Raw genomic sequence first — 19,202 nt, 5'->3', positions numbered from 1 at the left:
ACGGGTAAATTCGAGAACGACGATTCGCATGCCGATAGCGCCGTATATGGGGTTTGCACTTTCGGGGATATGCCCATACAATTTGTCACCCTCGGCGGATATTAATGCGGCGGTCCATTTACATTTTTCTCTCCCTCAACCACCTCACTACACCGACTTCTATAACACTTTAAAGGTGCAGCGTTTTATAAAATCACCGACAAATGTAACACGTACGTGTATTCGAACTCCGCCGCATACCTTAAATAAATTTCTTGACAATCGAAGTTATCTTGAACGAAATAGAAGATAAGAAAAAAAGATTCATAACGGACTCTCATCTCGTGGTAGATGATCATGTTCGGGGAATGATCAATGAAAAGGAACGATAATGTACATGTCAATTTATTTACAAAATTACAATAAATTATAATGGAAGTGGATCGATACGATCTTGATCGAATTAGAATCATGGTGATTGGCTCGGTAAGTAATAATACATAATGGGGACTGTTTTACGCCTGACGAAACAATATCAATTCTACCCAGCCGAAAACAGGTTGTAGGTGTTCCGTTTTCTGATAAAAGATTGTAGTAGCTAAGGTTTACAACTTAAAGTTTATAGTTACTATTTAAAATAGACAATGTCTTAAATTGCAGTCATGTGGTAATTCCAACAGTGACTTTGAAGAAAAATGAGCGACCCCGTTTTGGCTGTGCGTTCAACAAATATCTCGGTAATGTGAGAATTAATAATACAGAGATCAATGTTCATCAAATATGTTTTTTGAGCAATACTATACGAGCAATACTAAATAGCCGAGTGACAAGTAAAATATAATGCGGAGTGCAATTTCAGCATTATGCGTATATTCGGAAAATACGATGGTTGAGCAGTCCATTAAAATTTTAACAATCCTAGCACAGTGTGTTGTTAAAATTTTAAACGTATTCTAATCAGATTGTTGTACTGTCTCTCTAGTCAATAACTAGATTTTTAATTAGCTTAACTTCAAGCACAATTGTTTAATTTCGTGGCAACTAATAGCAATATCAATTGGTATGGTAAAGTTGTTCGGATGGTTCGAAATTAATTCGAGTATTAAATATTGCTTAATGTAAATATAATAACAATTGAGCATTATTAATTGAAAAGGCTCGTAAAAGCCTCTAGCTTGCTTTTTGTCGCATATAAACCAGGATTATGCGCTCAATTATGACGCATAATGATAAATGTCTAATTACATGAACATGGCACTTACTAGATCAAATAATAACACTTGCAAATGTGTTCTTCGCGAATGAGATTCAGAAATATTCTTGGATATCATACCGAAATATTAAATTATGAGCTTGAGTGTGGAGCTACGAGGGAGCTGTACGATAGCTCCCTCGTAGCTTATGCTCTGTGTAATAAATACAATAGTTAGCATGCAGTAAATTCATACTTATACGAGTATAATCATCGTTGGATCCTTAAGTTGTCTGTATAAAGTAAACGAGTATTTAATGCTACAATACAATACGTTTTTACGATACAGCGATACGCATCCTACAAAAATACAGAAGAGGTAATTGTTTCTCGGTGAAACTGTTATCACATTAGCAACTATGATAAACTATAAAATTACGGTTAACAATGCCAAGAAGCGAAACTTAGTCTTACAGAAGTCTGTCATACTTCAACTTCATCTGTGTACACCGAACATATATGAATCGAACACATCGACTGCGAACACGCAATCAGAAGGAGACTAACATTTCACTTTTTTCTAAATAGGTTCACTTTTTTCTCTTATCGCAGTCAGTCGTCTTTTGGATTATCAGCTTGTTCCGTTGCCTAGTGACTTTGGTTGTCGATTGAGTATTCGCAGCGATCTGCTTCAATCCCTGCTGTGGAATCCGACACGGACTAGTCGCACGCGGAAGCGATGTACCCTTGAAAAGGGCCTCGACGTCCGCCAGCCGTTTCTTCAGCATCCGATTCTCCCGTCTATACCTCATGAGCTCAGAGTCTTTGTCCAGTCTCTCGTGACCGGAATTACTCGTCTCCTCCGCAAAATGCCTGAACACGTGATGCAGCTTGTCCTCGTACTGTCTCTGCAAGAGAACCATTCTCCTTTCGGAATCCATCAGCCGCCACTCCTGATTTGAGATAAGCGCCTCCAGTTCTGATGTCTGGACCTCAAGATTCTTCGAGCTCTCCTTCAGATCGATCACCTTGCGGAAGTACTTCATGAATAGCGTGATTATCTCGCCGTGCGACAGCTTTTTCAGGCGTTCCGTCAGCATCCTCTCGCCCTTCTCACGTTGCGACTGATTCTCGTCGAAGTCCTTCCGCCCGCAGATCATCTCATTCTTGTGCTCAATCATCGCGTCGATCGCCTCGATCGTCTCGCCGCATTCCAGCAGCTTGCGTTCCTCAACGGTAGTCAATGTTCTTTCCTTCTGCAACTTCTCGTCCAGATCGCACTTCTCATCCACCAGGCAGTCCCGGGTGTGTCGCAAATTTCTGATTTCGTGCCGCAACGCCTCCTTTTCGTCCATGTCCGCGGTACGCTCCAGATCCATCGACTTTTCCTTCAGAACGTGGTCTAGGTGGGATATCCTTGCGCTTACGTCCAGCAGATTCTTCTTTTTGTCCGCGCAATCGATCTTGGACTTTGCCAGGCTGTGCTTCTCGTCCTCGCTCTCCGATTGCATCTCCTTTAACTTGGAAGCGGTAAGATTGTACTTCTCTTCCAGTTCGCGAATCTTCTGCTGATCTTTCGCGAGCTCCTCCTCGAGCTGCTTCTTACGTTCCTCCTCTCTCTTGAGTTGCCGTTTCAGCTTATCCATTTGCTTCTTGGACGTATTCAGTGAAGCCTCCAGCTCCAAGACTTTCTTCGCCGAGTCTCCGGCGATCTGCTTTATCATATCTATGTCCATCAGTCGTTTCCCGTAATGTATCGCCATGTTCTTCATCAGTTCAATTTCTTTCTTGTGCGCCGATTTTTCGTCGGAATCCTTGTACATGGAAGCGTTCTCCGCCTGTGCCAATTGCGTCCTCGTGTTGTAATATTCCTCCTCAAGTTTACTACGTTTACGTTGAAATTTCTGTTTCGCGTTAGTGCGCGTATCGGAATTCTTTATCATGTCCGCTATGAAACGTTGCTTGATATTAATCGTCGTTTGCAGCTCCTCGATACGTTTATGCGCTCCGTCCAAGTTCGACTGAATCTTTTTCACTTGCGTTTGTTTCGCCTCGTTATTCAGCGTCAAGGCCTTCAGCTCCTTGACCGGCTCAGGTACATCCGTGTTGAGGGCATCCAGCAATAAATCCGGCGAATTGTCATTTTGCGCCGCAACAAAGTTGTCGTTAATCTCCGATCCATGATTGTCCAGCACACACGAATTGGCATAGTCCGTCATGTGATTTTCAAGAATTTGATTCTGGCAAGGTTTCAGACTGTCGTTGAAGACTAACACTTCGTTACACATATCCGAACCCGGGAGCATCGAGTTTCTCCTGGAGTTTGGATTCCTTGCCGGACGAGACACCGGCACGTAATTATTGTTCATGGATTTCGTCACTGACGATATAATCTCGATGTTCGTCTCTCGGAAGTCATCCTTCTTCGAGTCAACAATACCGTCTGTCTCTATCTTGAACTTATTTATGTACTCGTCCAGTTTGTCCAAGAAATCTGGATTTTCCGAGCTCGCGTCGCTGTTATCTTCCTCCTCGTCCTCGTCGTCCTCGTCGTCGTCGTCTTCGGCTTCGGACAGCTCGCTCTCCGAGCTGGAAATACAATTCGGATTCATTTTGAGTTTCATCTGATTCGCCGATTCGTCCGTCTTCTCGTCGGTCTCGGTCACTTCCTCGATACGCTCCAACGATCTTCGCATGTTGTCCGGGTATCCTTGCAAGCTGGTGTTATCATCGTTAGCTATACACTCCTCGTACTCTTGCTTCATGCACAGCCATTGCTCGATCTGATCCTGATCGGTGTGCGGTAGGACGTTGCTCGTCATGAGCTTCGTGAACAGACCCTCTGCATTAGAAACCAGCTTGCTCCATTGTGCCGCTGCAAATTCTAATCTAAACAGATCCGCGCTGGAACTGCGCTCTCCGGACGTGGCGGGAGTCATCATTTCGTGAGCCTCGTCGCCAATCTGCTCGCTTTCCTCCTCGGTCAAGTGATGACGCTCATGATCACGCTGCTGCTGATGGTAGAATGCCATCGTGTCAATGTACGGCGTGTAACATTGCTGATTATCCAGCATTGCTTGGTGATGAATGTACGGACTATAATCCATCATTTTATTCGCCTCGCGCAATCACATCCAACAAAGCACGTGTCCACTCGTGTGAGTTAAGCTGCACCTGCAAGATTTTTGCCTCGTCAATTGTCTTGTTGACATCATCAATCGAGATTACAATGATCTATAATTATTCTCGATATACATGAATCACACGCGATTGTTAATGCAATTAAACAAACGCGAGATCATAACAAAAAATTTTTAGAGGTAATCACACTGTACTTGTATGTATTTACCAAGATAGTTCCTAACCTATCGGGATTTCCCATTTTTCAACACCATGCTCCAGTTTTCTGTGCCTCACGAGTTCACGGATGATAGTCGGGATCGTCACGATTCAGTATCCGTGACGTTTCTTTGTCGAAAAAAACTTTCTCTCGGCTGACCTTACAGAAATCGATGCCAGTCTACGTCGAGAAACATTAGGCCATGCCAAGCATTGTCGAAATCGTATCATACATACGTGCAGACGCAATATACAAATCTCGTTTTCACGAAGAGCCGTTCAAGGTCCCGCATCTGGTCGCGCGAAATATCGCGATGATCGTACACGCAAAAATTAATAACACATTGCGGATTAAATGTTATGATATTTGTAGCAGTCGTAAATCCGTCAGTAAACGTATTTTCCATGCATGGGGCCCCATGGGCCCCCTTGGGTTGGTATGGCTTTACCAACAGCTGCGGACTCTTAATAAATTTTTCTCGATAATTGTTTAAATATATTCTGCGGAACGCGCAACACATTTCACGTTAAGTTAGAAAAGCGAGAGAGTGAAAAGATCACGATAAATTTTTGCATTTAAAATTAATGAGAAGAATCTGGAATATAGAGAACGCATTTTCCCGCTGGTGATAAATTGATTCCTCTGCCATGAGGTTTCGAGCATCGAGGATCGATTTAGATAGCGTTTCATGCTGAAGAACTGAGAATGCGACAGTTCCTCTCTCAGTTCACTCACGTGCGTGGTTTCGCGTTTCTATGTACATTGTCGCGGTTGCTAAGGCGAGACTTTGACAGGTGCTTGTGTCAAAAATATGACACGTTGACAGTTCGCTTTTAATGCCACTTTCCGCGATAGAATACGGTATTTTACCTGCTAGCAGTAGTTACAGTACACCAACATGGAATACAATTGTTCTCTCAAAAATTTATGTTTGTTTCATATCACTTGTGCTTACATAGAATCATGTTTAGTCACAAAATTGTAACATAAATTTTATGACTTAGAGAAAAGAAAGACTGCTAATTTATGTACTAAGTTAAGATATTTGCTTTTAGAGCCCCATGAGTCCAATTCCGTGAAGGATTCTTCAAGATAAACCAGCAATGTTTGTGTACCTGAGTAAGAAGATCTCCATACCGAACAACTTCCGACTAAACTGCATAGCATGGAACCAGAAGGACGGATACATCGCCGTGGGCGGAGAGGACGGTTTATTAAAGGTGCTACGAGTGGACTCGGGTGTCAACGGATCGCACAGTGGCGGAAAATCCCGAGGTCTGGCTGCAGCGGGTAACTTGAGCATGAATCAGCCTCTAGAGGGTCACAACGGGCACGTTCAGGTGGTCACGTGGAACGAGGAGCATCAGAAGCTGACGTCGAGCGACCAGAACGGCGTCATAATCGTCTGGATGCTGTACAAGGGCTCGTGGTACGAAGAGATGATAAACAATCGCAACAAATCGGTGGTAAGGGGCATGGCATGGAGCTGCGACGGCCAGAAGATCTGCATCGTCTACGAGGACGGCGCCGTGATCGTCGGCTCCGTCGACGGTAACAGAATCTGGGGCAAGGAACTGAAGAACGTGTCCCTCTCTGCCGTGCAATGGTCCCCGGATGGAAAGTTGCTTCTGTTTGGCCTGAAAAACGGCGAGCTTCATCTCTACGATAACCAGGGTGTGTTCTTGACGAAGCTAAACATACTCTCGTTGAACACCACGCAGCTCCAGACCATTGTGGCGCTACAGTGGTACGACGGGAGGAACGGCTACGTGGCTGTCGATTGTCCGACCCTAGCAATCTGCTATCGCAACGGCAGGATACAATTGATGCGAGACACCAGCGATGACAATCCTGTCATGATGGAGACCGGCGTGACCGCCTCGTGGTGCTGCTGGAACAGTTGCGGATCTCTGCTGGCGGTAACTGGCATGATGCCACTGCTCAGCAACGGCGAGACCAAGGATATGAACGTCATTCAGTTTTATACACCGTTCGGTGAGCACGTGAGGACGCTAAGAGTGCCGGGCAGGGAGGTGACGTGCTGCGCCTGGGAGAAAGGTTCTCTGAGGGTTGCCCTGTCCGTCGACTCGCACATATACTTTGCAAACATCCGCCTCAATTACAAGTGGACGTACTTCAGCAACACGGTTGTCTTCACGAACGAAAAAATCAGTAAGGATGGCACCTGCGTGACGTTCTGGAACACGAGTAACAACACGTGCTGTACCAAATACGTGAGGTCCCTGATATCGATAGCCTCGCACGGTGAGCACTGTATTCTTTCCGTGAGGAATGACCCCATGCAAGCCGCCGAGCAGTTTGCTCTCCTCGTCTGCAACACCATCGCCACGCCGATAGACTCCAAGTTCCTGGATCTGGAGCCGCTGCACCTCGCCATTACCGGTAACGTGGTGGTGGCCGCGTCCAGGAATAATTTTCTGCTATGGAACTTTCGCACGCCCCGTAACTCGACGCTGCACTCAAGCAGAATGCGCAAGTATAGAATCTACCACGTGGACGAGACGCCGACCGGCGTGACGGAAGTGATCCAAGATCTCGATAAGGACGGCATCTTCGAGGCTCCAATCAACACAAAGGCCACCGTGGATCCGATCTGCTGCCTTCACGCTACCGAGAAGATTCTCCTGATCGGCCGAGAGTCCGGGATGATTCAACGATACTCCCTGCCTCAAGTGACGCTCATGAGTAGACACAACACCGTGTGCAGGTTGCATAAAATCGCCATCAATTGCGATTCCACGCGCGCCTCTGTCATGGACGCTAATGGTGTCCTTACTATGCTGGATTTGGACCAGCAGAAGACGCCTGACTCGCGTGACGGTGGATCAAGTGAAGATATATCCAAGTTTGAGAGGAAAGATGTGTGGGCAATGTGCTGGGCACAGGACAATCCTGCGCTCTTAGCGATCATGGAGAAGACCAGGATGTACGTTCTGAGAGGAGTGGACCCTGAGGAGCCGATAGCCTGTTCCGGATATATCTGCTCGTTCCAGGATCTGGAGATTCGTTGTGTCTTGCTGGACGATCTCATGCTGAAGCCCGACGAGACGCGAAAGGAACTGATTGTCGATCTAGAAGTGAAGTCTCTGAGAGACACGAGGGAATTGCTGGCTAAAGTGGGTTTGAAGGAGGCTAACAATTTTATCCAAGATAATCCACATCCGCGCCTGTGGCGTTTACTGGCTGAATCGGCGTTGACGAAGCTCGATCTGGAGACTGCAGAAAATGCCATGGTGCGTTGCACAGATTACCTAGGTATACAGTTCATCAAACGCCTGCAGAACGTGCACAATGACCAATTGAAGAAAGCCGAGGTGGCAGCGTTCCTTGGCAATTACGACGATGCCGAGAAACTATATTTGGACATGGACAGGCGAGACCTGGCGGTTGCTCTGCGCCAGAAGCTGGGCGATTACTTTCGGGTTGTTCAATTGATGAAAATGGGCATCGGCGGCTCTGATAAGCAAATGGAGCACGCGTACAACAAGATCGGCGATCACTTTTCCGAGCGACAAAACTGGGAAAACGCGAAAGAGTACTACGAGAAGGGCAGAAATCTAGAAAGGCTGATCCAGTGTTACTACAAGTTGGAAGATTACGTTCAGCTAGCGACCACCGTCGAACAGCTGCCGGACAAGAGTCCAGTCCTGAAGACCGTGGCGAGAATGCTGGCCTCTGTGGGAATGTGCCCGCAGGCGGTGGCGGCCTACATCAAGTACGGCGACGTGAAACTGGCCGTGGACACGTGCGTGCGCTTGAATCACTGGGACCAAGCCGTCGATCTAGCGAAGACTTACAAGATGGCACAGATCGGCGAGTTGCTGAACAAGTACGCTAATCATCTTCTATCAAACGGCAAACGTTTACAGGCGATCGAGCTCTACAAGAAGGCCAACTACAACCTGGAAGCGGCCAAGTTGTTGTTCCGGCTTGCCGAGGAGCAAGCCAGATCCAAGTCGCACCCTCTACGCGTGAAAAAGATATACATTCTCGCGGCGTTGCTGATCGAGGACCACATCAACAATGTTCCCGCGATAAAAGGCGGGCGCAGCAACGTCGTCATGGGCCTCAGTGAGAGCAACGAGGACACCAGGATCATCGAGAACGCCTGGCGAGGTGCTGAAGCCTATCACTTTCTTCTACTCGCACATAGGCAGTTGTTCGACGGCAATTTCGACGCCGCGATGAAGACGGCCTTGCGATTGAAAGATTACGAGGACATTCTAGAAGTGGAGGACATCTACTGTCTCCTGGCCCTCGCGAGCGCGGTTAATCACGCGTTCGCCACCTGCTCGAAGGCCTTCGTGAAACTGGAAGGCTTGGAAACAATCTCGGAAGCGAAACGAGAGGAGTACGAGGGATTGGCGGTGGACATCTTCACGAAGTACACCCCGAAGGACTCGCGCAACAACAAGGTGGAGTGCGTCAACTGCGAGACCCTGGTGCCCGACTGGTGTGTCGCCTGCCCGAATTGCTTGACCAGGTTCCCGGCCTGCATAGTCTCGGGGAAGCCGCTGATGGATCTCAGCACCGCGTGGATCTGCACCGTTTGCAGGCACCACGTCGCGACAGAACGCGACGTCGTTAACATAAATGCCTGTCCGCTGTGTCACAGCACTATCACGTACATGTAAGTGTGGTGCTCGACGTAGAGCAGTTCGTCAAGTAGATTCTTATTTGTGTTAGAGAGTTTCGTGTGAGAAAATAGATTGCATAGTTTTACATCCCTACAGTATTGTGCGAGTGGAAGAGTATAGAAAATTCAATTTTGTCTCATGTCATTAATATTTCACGATTGTGGAAGAGATAACGTCAATACCCATACGATCAATTTATTATAATTTCTCGTATTAGGGTCAACTGTGATCGAAATATGAGAAATAATTTAAGCGCAGCGGAATAACGGATGAATTGCCGTCGTGTTCGTGCCTTAATCAAGTGCAATTACCGCCAATAAGAATTATCGAATCCCCGGAATACTTTTAATCGCGTGCCAACTCTTCTCGTTGTGCATTGATGTATCTCTCACAACAGCTGTAAATAGCATTTGTATTGGGGTCTACATCCTAACGATGCATATTCATGCGTTTCATTTTTCGTGCATACTGATAACGCGCGGCGTTATCTGCCATTAAACATGTTAAACCGCATTAATGTTAATCGTTCGCGTTGGGCGCTTTGCATGAGCGTTCGTGAAATAACGCACTGATCGATAGCGAGTTCGATAAGCGGATTTCTTCTAACCGAGCGACAAAATCTAATCTAACGAGAATGTAATTTCAATTACACGTGCATTACCGACATTTCGGATATGCACCTGCTATTACGCTCAGGATATAACGAGCATTTTGCGAGCAAGTTTAGCGAGTGAATCTTGTTATTTTCGTCGCGACTGCGAACTTTATGTAAGCGCGAATCATATTATCGAGTAGTTTTAATGTCTCAGTCGTGTGCGAGCGACTGCTTCTAACTCCTGTTAGGAAGTAATTAGGTTAGAGGCTGCCTGAGTGCGCTCTCTGACACTCGATCTCCTCGGAATATTATCGGAACATATATTTGTGTTTGTAGTATTAATTTTTCGAAGGCGTAACTGACGTTTGATCAGGAATTATGTATTTTTAATCCACGCCTTGCGAATCTCGCCATTTGCGCTGTGCGCAGCAACGGAGTCCGTCCAACCTTTGTTACTGATTGACTAGTGCGATACTCAAGAATATTGTTATTATTTCTTATACGAAATAAATATATGCAAGATTTGCTTGTGGACACATTCGTAATACTCGCATTTTTCTAAACCTGCCCGCCTGTGCGTTTTGTGCCGCATTTTAGCAGATTATCTTATTAAAAGCGTCTAATAATTTTTTCCAATAATGAGATTAATGGCGTCTAATGGCGTCAACAATCAAGTCGTCAACGAAAGTCGTACTTACGGAGTTAACGAAGTTAAAACATGAGTCTGTACAACGACGCGCCACATTGTATATTAGAAATTCTCGTTCTGAGTACAATTTACACTTACCTTTTCCGCAGAAAACACCGCTGCATCACAGATTCACAGCAAACGATCCCCGCGCGTATCGTTTGATTTTACCAACGGCCGCAGTACTCGCGTGAAGTTGTCAGCGCGTGCGTGCGACGCCGCGAACGCGAAGCTGCGCGGCGGTCGTGCGCGAATTTCAAACCAGCGAAGCGCGCGGCGGCAGTGCGCAGGCGCGCGCCACGGCGGTGCACGTTTCGTGCCGCCCGCACTTCGGCTAGTGTTGCAGTGTGCTTCGTGCGCGTGGAGGAGTCGGTTCTTTCCTCTGCCAGTGTCTCACCGTCTGTTATCCGCGATCGCTCTCGTCCGCTCGATCGGCAGCCGATTCGGTGCTCGAAAAGCCTGGCGTGGCGTATCGCGTCCAACAGCAGTCACGCGCAACGAACGAATGCGATTGCGACGAACGCGAGTGCGTGAAGTTAGCCGCGAGTGTCCTCGCGTTTATCCCGCCGACGCGCGACGCCGGCAACGAGTCGCCTCGTGAGCAGTGTTGAGATCGCGTCGCGTGTGTGTTAACCTCGTCGTGACTACCCCCATTCCTTCCGTGTTTTCGCGTACGCGCTTTCTTACGCGAGGAGGACGTTTTACGCTGCAACGTGAACGACAAGCCTGTGCCATGACGACATTGTGGATTGTTATGGTGATGCTCGCCGTCGCGACAACGGTCACCGGCGCCGGCCTCAAGTGCGACAACGTCAGGACGTACTTCGAGATGCAGGGATTCCCGCCCAGCGACATCCCGAAGGAGGCGATTTCATGTGAGTAAATTTGAGAAAAATAGATCGTCGGAGTAGATTTCGATATGACTCGCTCCGAGTGAGAAACGACGTGTTCGCGCGTTGTGTACGTCACGTGACCTCCAAATTTCGCTCGGATTCGTTGTCATGTGAAAAGTAGTGCATGTTTATGTATGCGTGATATCACGTTTCGTCGAAAGAAAGAAAAAGAGAGAGAGAGAGAGAGCAAATAAAAAACTGTTTTCTGATATAATGCTCGTTCTTGCGACTCGAGCTACATCTGATTATTATTAGGCATTTCGTAGCGAGTACGCAGGATGTGAATGGATATGAATCCATGACAGAATTTAGAGATGCATCGTGCCGCGATGTTCTTTGTGTAGATGTGAGTGTAGCACACAAAATGACGGACAGTTTTCGGTGCGCGCTCGTGGTCAATCGACAACTTCACGTCGGTCTTAATTTGTATTATATCTTATGGCACTTGAACTGATATCACTTTGTGATTTTATCGCTGGGATGCCCGAATATGTTATTATCAACCGCTCCATCTTATTTTGTTACTAATTATCATCTCCATTCACATATTATTTCGTTTGAACGATTATTTAACGGCGAATGTGAAACTACGTCAAATTAATCGCAAAAAAAATCGTAATCATTTCGAACTTTGAAAACGAAATTTAAATATAAAATCAAAGTGAAGTGGATGATGAAAATAATTTCTCAAAGTGCTCCAAAATACGCAAAGAGCAATCAGCTATTTCGGCAAATTTTGTCCATCAGTGACCATCCCGAATATATTAATCATCGAAAATTTCCGTGCGACACAACATTGTGAGCGATTCGTCATCGCTCGTGCAAATACAGCTGTGCGAGCACGTGTGAGTAGCATCGTGCATCGCAAAAAGGAAGGGAAGGTTGAGTACTACTCTGAAAAATTCTCAGAATCGGAAGCGCGATGCGAAACGGCTGCACGGCGTGATGCACGCGACTCCCTCATTCGCCGACGAGATCGATTGATCGCGCGATCCTCGATTTGTCCTGAAAATTCAATTTTAATTACGAGGTCGGCGCGCACTGATTGGGACATCAAAGTTGAATTTATTCATCGAGAGACGTGGGCTTTCCAAACGATTCTGTCAAACGAGTTCGGCGTTTCGGTGGCTGCGAAATCCTCGCGAATGATTGGCCGGTCACAAGGCAAATGCCAAATCGCTTTATTTATCGCTTATTCGTTCTCTCTTTTTCTCTTTCTCGCTCCACTCGTATTCGTTTCAGGCATTTTTCTATCAAAATCCGCGGAAATTTCGACTTTATTTGTCACTTGTTTTACATTCCCTTTCGTTCTTTTTTATCGTAACAAATTGAACGAGTTAATTGCAATATGTAATGAAACATTGAAGATAAATAGAAAGCTGGAAATTGCATACATAATCGATGAGATATTAATAAATTATTATCTCCCGAAGCGTTCCAAGCTTGCTCAGGTAGTATGCTAAAGGTTATTAGGCGGAGACCGTTAGACATGAGAAAAGTGATTAAAACAATGAGAAATTTATTGTCGCAACACGCGCCTGGACACAATGTATTATGAGCGTTGAGAAAGTTTCGACATTTGAGCACTCGAAAAGTATCCAGATCCTATCGATTGCACCTCAAGTCACGCGATCGATTGCGATCGTGTTCTGTGGAAATGTGGTTCGGAAAGAAATTTACGAGCGGATCCGCGCGCACGTATCTCGTGCATTCTCCGTAGGAGAATAGGTAGGACAAACGGCAGATAGATAATGACAGGCTAATATCGGCTGGTTGGTAATTACAGCGTACGTAGGCCATTGAACGGCGATGCTGCGCTCGTCGTTTTTTTTTCTCGGGGCGGGCAATTATCGTGCGCCAGCTGTTTGATCCAATGGGGAATTCTTTTCAATGGAGATCTTTAAATGCAGTTTATGAAACGACGGTTAACGTTAAGTGGGTTATAAGGCCGTAATAGAGAGCGCGAGAGAGGAAGATCCCTGAAATCGTTCTCGTAATCATCCCCATCGCCACGGGAAGAAGCTGAACTTGAGCTTTTAGCTACAAGAACGGCTCTAAGCTTCTCTGACGGTTATCGTGCGGTATTAATTACGGACCAACACGCAAATCCATGCGGTTGTTAATAACGGAAGTACTTGCTCGCAACGTCGAAATAGATTACTCCAAGATTAAACTGTGATTATCGCGAAATTTCGAATAAATTATTCGAAAAGCGCGAATGAGATGTAAAGATCGTGAGGTTTTCTTCCGACTTACTTGATGATGAATTTCGGAGCACTGCTCGATCAAGCTTGCTCCGCCGTTCTTCGAATGTCTTTTCGTATCTCGTCGATATCGGGAAATCTGATTGAAAAAATTCCTGACGTAATTTCAAATGCCGCGCTTGTACGAACAAATTACTTGAAAGGAAAGGAAATGTATTGTGAGCGACCGAGTCGGACACAAAAGCCGCGGTAAAATCAAGCAGAACTCTATTGGAAGACGTGCGAGATGCCCGGGTTGCGCCATTAGTGAAGCTCTCTCTTTTGCCAACTTTGCTTTTCGCTCTAGTCCACATTTTCGAGGATGCCTCTGACGACCACTTCAAAGGTTACGCTTTCAACTCATTTACATCCTCCACCGCGTAATGATTGAACTTTCCTAGATTATCTGAAATTTCTATAATCACAAGTCGATCTACATAAAATAAATTTTTTGAGTGGCACTTTTGCCATTTTATATTTGCATAATATAAATCGTAATTTATATATACATTATACTTTATGCATGTATTTTCGCGTTGCCGCAACATTTCACGAAATTAGAAAATTGATTCTTACTGTTTCCTTTTTTAATTATTGTATAGAATAGTGCATTGAGTGAGATGAGAGTAAATTAAAAAATGCGGACCACCATGTACAAAGGGTCGTAATCATAAATCTCAACAATCCGCGCGGGATCACGATTTATTTTGCGAAACTTCGGCGAGCTGATTTGCGAGGACCGCGACGTGACCGCCGGTAGATTTATAGCCGATGAATTATGCCCTTTGTTCGCGTAGGGTGTAGAGGATTCCAATAGAGTTCGAACGGTGAAAAGAGAATAATAAAATCCCAAAGGGCATTCTCGCGTGTTAAAAGTCGAGAATGTCACCACGACTACGTCTCCCTTTGCTGATGTAGGATTTCTCTACATGATAAACAACTTTATTACTATACTTCCAGAACAACGCGATTAGCGAGCAAATAACTTTTAATCGAAATATAGAATATAGAATATATCGGAATAAATATATTAAAATAGCTAAACATTTGGACTTCATGTAAAATTCAGTCCTACACCATTGCAGGAGGCGCAAATTTTGTGAAAAGTAATTTTTATGTAATATTGATTCCAAGCTTCTCCACGATCCTCCACGTGGATCGTGAATGATGATTTGCCGATCCGTTTAACGCGTTGATCAGCTTCGGCGAACGATGAAAGAGGAAGAGTTTTTCCTCTCGCGACTTCGTTAGCACGTTTTGTGTACGGCAAATGCGTTTTAATCTATGGACCGAACGAAACTTGCGAAGAGGTGTTAACGACACGGTCAACGCGGGCCTTTTACGTGCTCGTTCGTCCACCGTGCGATGCACAGTGGAAAATCTCCATATTTGCAAAGACGCGGCTGGCTGCTCGCGAAATCCGCGATTCCGCTATCTACGCCGCAATCAAACACGCTCAGCCTCGGGAGAAAACGCAACTCGAGCTGAAGATAAGCGACATTTTACGCATCGCCAGCACTGCACTGCAGAAATTAGCCCTACAATGCTGAAAAGGGAAATTTTTTAGTACTCGGCTTGATTTATTAATCTCACGATTATGATACGCAGTTGTTACACAGTCGTGAATTCTTTGGAGATCGTTGAAATTTATGATGATATACATACATACGTCTCATCTGCATGCGAGGTCCAGGCACAAGCACGTCTCGAGAATTTATTTATGTAGTCGTTGCGTGGTACCGGTTTTTGGTTTTACGTGTGTGTATGTGTGTGTGTGTGTGTGTGTGTGTGTGGAAATTAGAATGCGTAAGTGTGGGCAAAACCTTCGTCTTTCCGAAACATATTTCGGAATTATAATTGTAATTTTAATCGAATTAAAAAGCCAAGGTTTGATGGCGTTTATCATATCGTCGAGACGCGTTAGCACGAAAAGTATCCGTTTAGTGACTGTTACGGCATTTATAGTGCATTTTAGTGTACTTCATTCATAGAGTAACTCCGTGAATACGCCGGATTTACCTTGTACGTCGCGCTTTCTCAAGTTTACTACCGTACAAACTCGTTCTGAGCGATTTATTCCCGTTATCATCGTGGCTGCGTTGCACAGATACGGGCGCATTTATCGGTAAGATGAAAGCAGAAACTGCGTGTGGGTCCCGTCGGATTCGCGAGGGAGAAAAAGCGGGCAGAGGCTGAGACACGGAGACAATCTGGGGAAGAAAGGAAACGCCGAGGCGTTTTATGTTTTATCGCCACAACTGTAACACACGTGCGGATTCGTGCGTCCTCACGTTGCGTCCTCAGGACCACAGTTTTATTTTGCAATAAAATTAATAGTGATGATAATCTCGAGATCCGAGTGGTTCACCGATAGACACATTACATGAAAAGTAATGCTAATTTAGATAAATTATTACTAATTCGAAATATTAAAAAGGAGAAGATAAAGATTAGACTAAAATCGGTTGCTTCAACTTTGATACGACCGAAGATTTATTATATGCTGTTGTACTTACGACACGGCAATGCAAGTAATGCATGCACACACAGTTTCTGAATTCGCCATGCTAAGCACAGTTACGCGACGCGGGATAATTAATGCGCTTGTCTCGCTCTCCGTCCCTCTTCCCCGTCCTGCCTCGTACCACAACTTATTATTCGCGAGCCACCCGCCAGAAGTGGTCGGTAATTAATACCTCAGTTAATGGCAGGCTCGCTTGGCAATTAGTATTCTGTTAATGTCACTTTTCACTTCTTTTTTGCTCACACGCTCGTGGCGTATTCTTGTCACGGTTGAGAGATAAATTATCGTTATTGGATATCCCTGAATAGGTAACGAAACTTTTCCGGCTACTTGAGAGGCGGTCCGATTGATGGTTCCCAGACCCGTCAATGCGAACACGACAGCTATTAAAACCGATCCGGAGCAATCATCACACTACGTTAAACTCGGTCCTCCGTTCCCGAAACCCCGGATCCAACGATATTCGTGCCCCCGTGCTAAATGCAAGGCGACCTATTAACGCGATCGTAAAAACCGTGTTTGACAAGTAGTTAATACGTCGAACATCCGGTGGACCGCAGAAGAGAGAAACGAGTAACGTGTTGGAAGCCTTTACGACTTTTGTATGACGGATTCTTTACCTCGTTTGCGTTGGCGGAACGTAAAATCCTGCTTTTGCGCAAAAACAGGCACACGTTGCATAAGAAGTTTCATTGGAATAATTAGCGTGACGCCGAGAAAAATCAGAAGAAGAATACGTGAATAGGAAATGAAGGTCTAATTAATTATACCGTAATTAACGATTACGCGTTCTACATGATGTTCCCCCTGCGGTGGCATAATTAATCAATCGATTACTAGACTAAATGGTCCGTCGGTGTCTTGTCAAGTACCTACGCTATCTTGCATATCATTTTACATCTAATTAATTGCATCCAATTATTAATTTCGTAATGTTTCTACGAACGCGGTTCTCGTGTTCACACAATATTCGTTTAGTTAAAATGTTTTGAGTACTCGATAACTATGCGAACGCTTGCGTTCTCTTCGTCTGCTTTCTATTCCTCGAAGAATTCTTCATTTTCAGAATTCCTTCACGCGACGAGACCAATGCATTCGACACGTAGTTTTCTAAAGGACGAGCATCAGTACTGGTCGGTCGTTACATTTGCGTTCGAGACGGACGTCCAATTTATTCCGTTGTCTACGTTAAAAGGTCAGGACCTCTCGCGGGACCTCTTGGAATATTCATTATTCATTCACTTATTCGTTCGTTCATTTATTCTCCATGTGCGTCCGAACGCGACGGTCTTTCTCGTCGTTTTCGTCTTCTTCTTCGCTCGCTTGCTAAGGTAAAATGAACCGACAATGGAGAACGGTGAGAGGTACACCGGAAAAGCGGAAAGAGAGAAAGAAATGCCGCCGTTTACACGCAAAACTACCGTGAATGCCAGTTCGGTATTTTCTCTGTTTTTTTCGCCGTAGGTCCGGCTTTCCCGCTCAAGCGGGAAGACACGCAAGATGACTTGACAAATAAGATCATCCACGGCTATTGTGGCGTTCCTCCTCCTTTCACGTTTCTCCTTTGTCCTCGGTCCTGATCAGGTACACCACTCAGTCGAAAGGTCCACGATATCTCTACCCTCGACCACCCTCGAGCTCACCTGTCCCGTCTCGGTTGCCTTTGCGAGTTCTTTCGTGTTGCACGCGGACGGTGGTATAAAACAGACTTACTCGTTACACTTCGTGCGGCGTTCTTCCTTACTCTCCTTTTCTCTCTTTCTTTCTCTCTTTGCCTGTCTCGAAGCATTAAGGGTGCCGTGTTCTCGTCTCCTTTAATCATCCCCCGAGTTTCTTTGCGCTTTCTCGAGGGTGAGCGGCCTCCGCGGTAAGGGTGGCTCCGCAGGATTAAAATATTCATCGACCGCCTCTGTTTGAATTTCATGAAATCGCATCGCGGTCATTTGCCCGCGTCGCTCGTCAAAGAATACGGTTGTCACCGTGTGGTTTACAGATCTACGTTTCTCTTTAACTTGTGCACCGTACTTATGGGTCTTGTCCCTTTACTGCCTCTCCTTGCAAATGTTCACGAATATACGCTCATTTTACTCGAGATGCAAGAAGTGTGAAGTGGCGCGTGTGAGCCGCGATATTGTGAAGATAACCCAAATACGCTACGGGATATTAGTAATCACATTGTTGAAAAATAATTATGAGAACGGCATTGAAAAAATCATCGGAAAGCTCATTCTGAAATTATGCCGTGCGGTACTATTAATTGGGTTCGTTAATTAATATCTGCGATCGGGTAAATTGCATTTTTCATGCGTGATAGTTTTGAGTTTATATTCACATTCCAGGTTTCTCTGAAATCAATAAATTATTTATGAAATTATTTATGAAACGAATGAATCGCAGAACGAATAATAATTACAGAAGAATTGATTAAATTGTCGATGTTCGCGAAGTTCTAATTATTATAATTGACGATAACGTGCTGTTGCGCGTAATGACTAAATTTTGCCAGCAGAGTCATAATAAAAACCGGTTATCTACCTTGCAAAAGGACATGCTATCGCTTTCAAGAGAAAAGTGTGATACATTAATGCGATTTAACTAGCCGGCGTTCTGCGAATTGATTTATGAATAGCGTTATCGGCAGATAAATATTATACCTCGAGATTAGGGGACTTAGAAAGTGTTGCGCGTCGTTTAATCGCTTGCACGTGAATTGATTTGAAACGGTCCCGCTCTATCGTGTTATTAAGTACATTTTTATCGACGAGATGGGTTCAATTACGGAGATAAACGACGGATCGATAACGGTTCGTGCCAACAAAGACATGGATTGCGCGGATTTTTGCATCCTTTTATATTCTACATTCCATTTTTTCTGCAAACGACCCTTTATTGATGTAACCAACAACGTTGCTCGCATCGCTGGAAATTGAGTCGAAAATTTAGCAGAAGCAGTTTGAGCCCCTTAATAATGTTATTCACGCCATGGTGCACGTTTGCATTTCGCCGGGCAAGAAAAGTGACAAATTACTGTCAGCCGCTGACAACATCCTGACAGGATCCAGGTATTCTCCGTGACGTTTATGGGTATAT

At 45.2% G+C, this 19,202-nt stretch overlaps 3 protein-coding genes across 5 annotated transcripts in view; 2 read left to right on the top strand and 1 right to left on the bottom strand.

The window, feature by feature from the left end:
- Window positions 1-368: 368 nt before the first annotated feature.
- Window positions 369-5,042, bottom strand: LOC105276457 (kinesin-like protein costa). 3 transcript variants are annotated; one of them, XM_011334078.3, is made up of 3 exons: window positions 4,748-5,042; window positions 4,521-4,665; window positions 369-4,345 (listed from the first exon to the last, which is right to left on the bottom strand). In XM_011334078.3, the coding sequence occupies exon 3, from the start codon at window positions 4,279-4,281 to the stop codon at window positions 1,762-1,764; it is 2,520 nt and encodes an 839-aa protein (XP_011332380.2). In that variant the 5' UTR covers window positions 4,282-4,345; window positions 4,521-4,665; window positions 4,748-5,042; the 3' UTR covers window positions 369-1,761. The 3 variants fall into 3 exon arrangements, with proteins under 3 accessions (XP_011332380.2, XP_011332379.2, XP_011332381.2); XM_011334077.3 differs by having other exon boundaries at window positions 4,521-5,042; XM_011334079.3 differs by having other exon boundaries at window positions 4,537-5,042.
- A 190-nt stretch (window positions 5,043-5,232) lies between these two features.
- Window positions 5,233-10,309, top strand: LOC105276456 (WD repeat-containing protein 35). The gene is made up of 2 exons (XM_011334075.3): window positions 5,233-5,372; window positions 5,567-10,309. The coding sequence occupies exon 2, from the start codon at window positions 5,615-5,617 to the stop codon at window positions 9,164-9,166; it is 3,552 nt and encodes a 1,183-aa protein (XP_011332377.1). The 5' UTR covers window positions 5,233-5,372; window positions 5,567-5,614; the 3' UTR covers window positions 9,167-10,309.
- A 459-nt stretch (window positions 10,310-10,768) lies between these two features.
- LOC105276461 (glypican-6) overlaps window positions 10,769-19,202 on the top strand; it is a 116,787-nt gene continuing 108,353 nt past the window's right edge. Inside the window, exon 1 of the mRNA XM_011334086.3 lies at window positions 10,769-11,327. Within this exon, the coding sequence (XP_011332388.1) occupies window positions 11,186-11,327 (142 nt within the window). The 5' untranslated portion in view covers window positions 10,769-11,185. The remainder of the gene's footprint in view (window positions 11,328-19,202) is intronic.

This window comes from Ooceraea biroi, chromosome 6, assembly GCF_003672135.1.
Source record: "Ooceraea biroi isolate clonal line C1 chromosome 6, Obir_v5.4, whole genome shotgun sequence".
Lineage (NCBI taxonomy): Eukaryota > Metazoa > Arthropoda > Insecta > Hymenoptera > Formicidae > Ooceraea > Ooceraea biroi.
This window is presented reverse-complemented; position numbering and strand designations above follow the sequence as displayed.

Excerpts from the sequence above, each read along its gene's own strand:
- LOC105276456 (XM_011334075.3), top strand. The coding sequence starts at position 5,615 with ATGTTTGTGTACCTGAGTAAGAAGATCTCCATACCGAACAACTTCCGA.
- LOC105276457 (XM_011334077.3), bottom strand. The coding sequence starts at position 4,281 with ATGATGGATTATAGTCCGTACATTCATCACCAAGCAATGCTGGATAAT.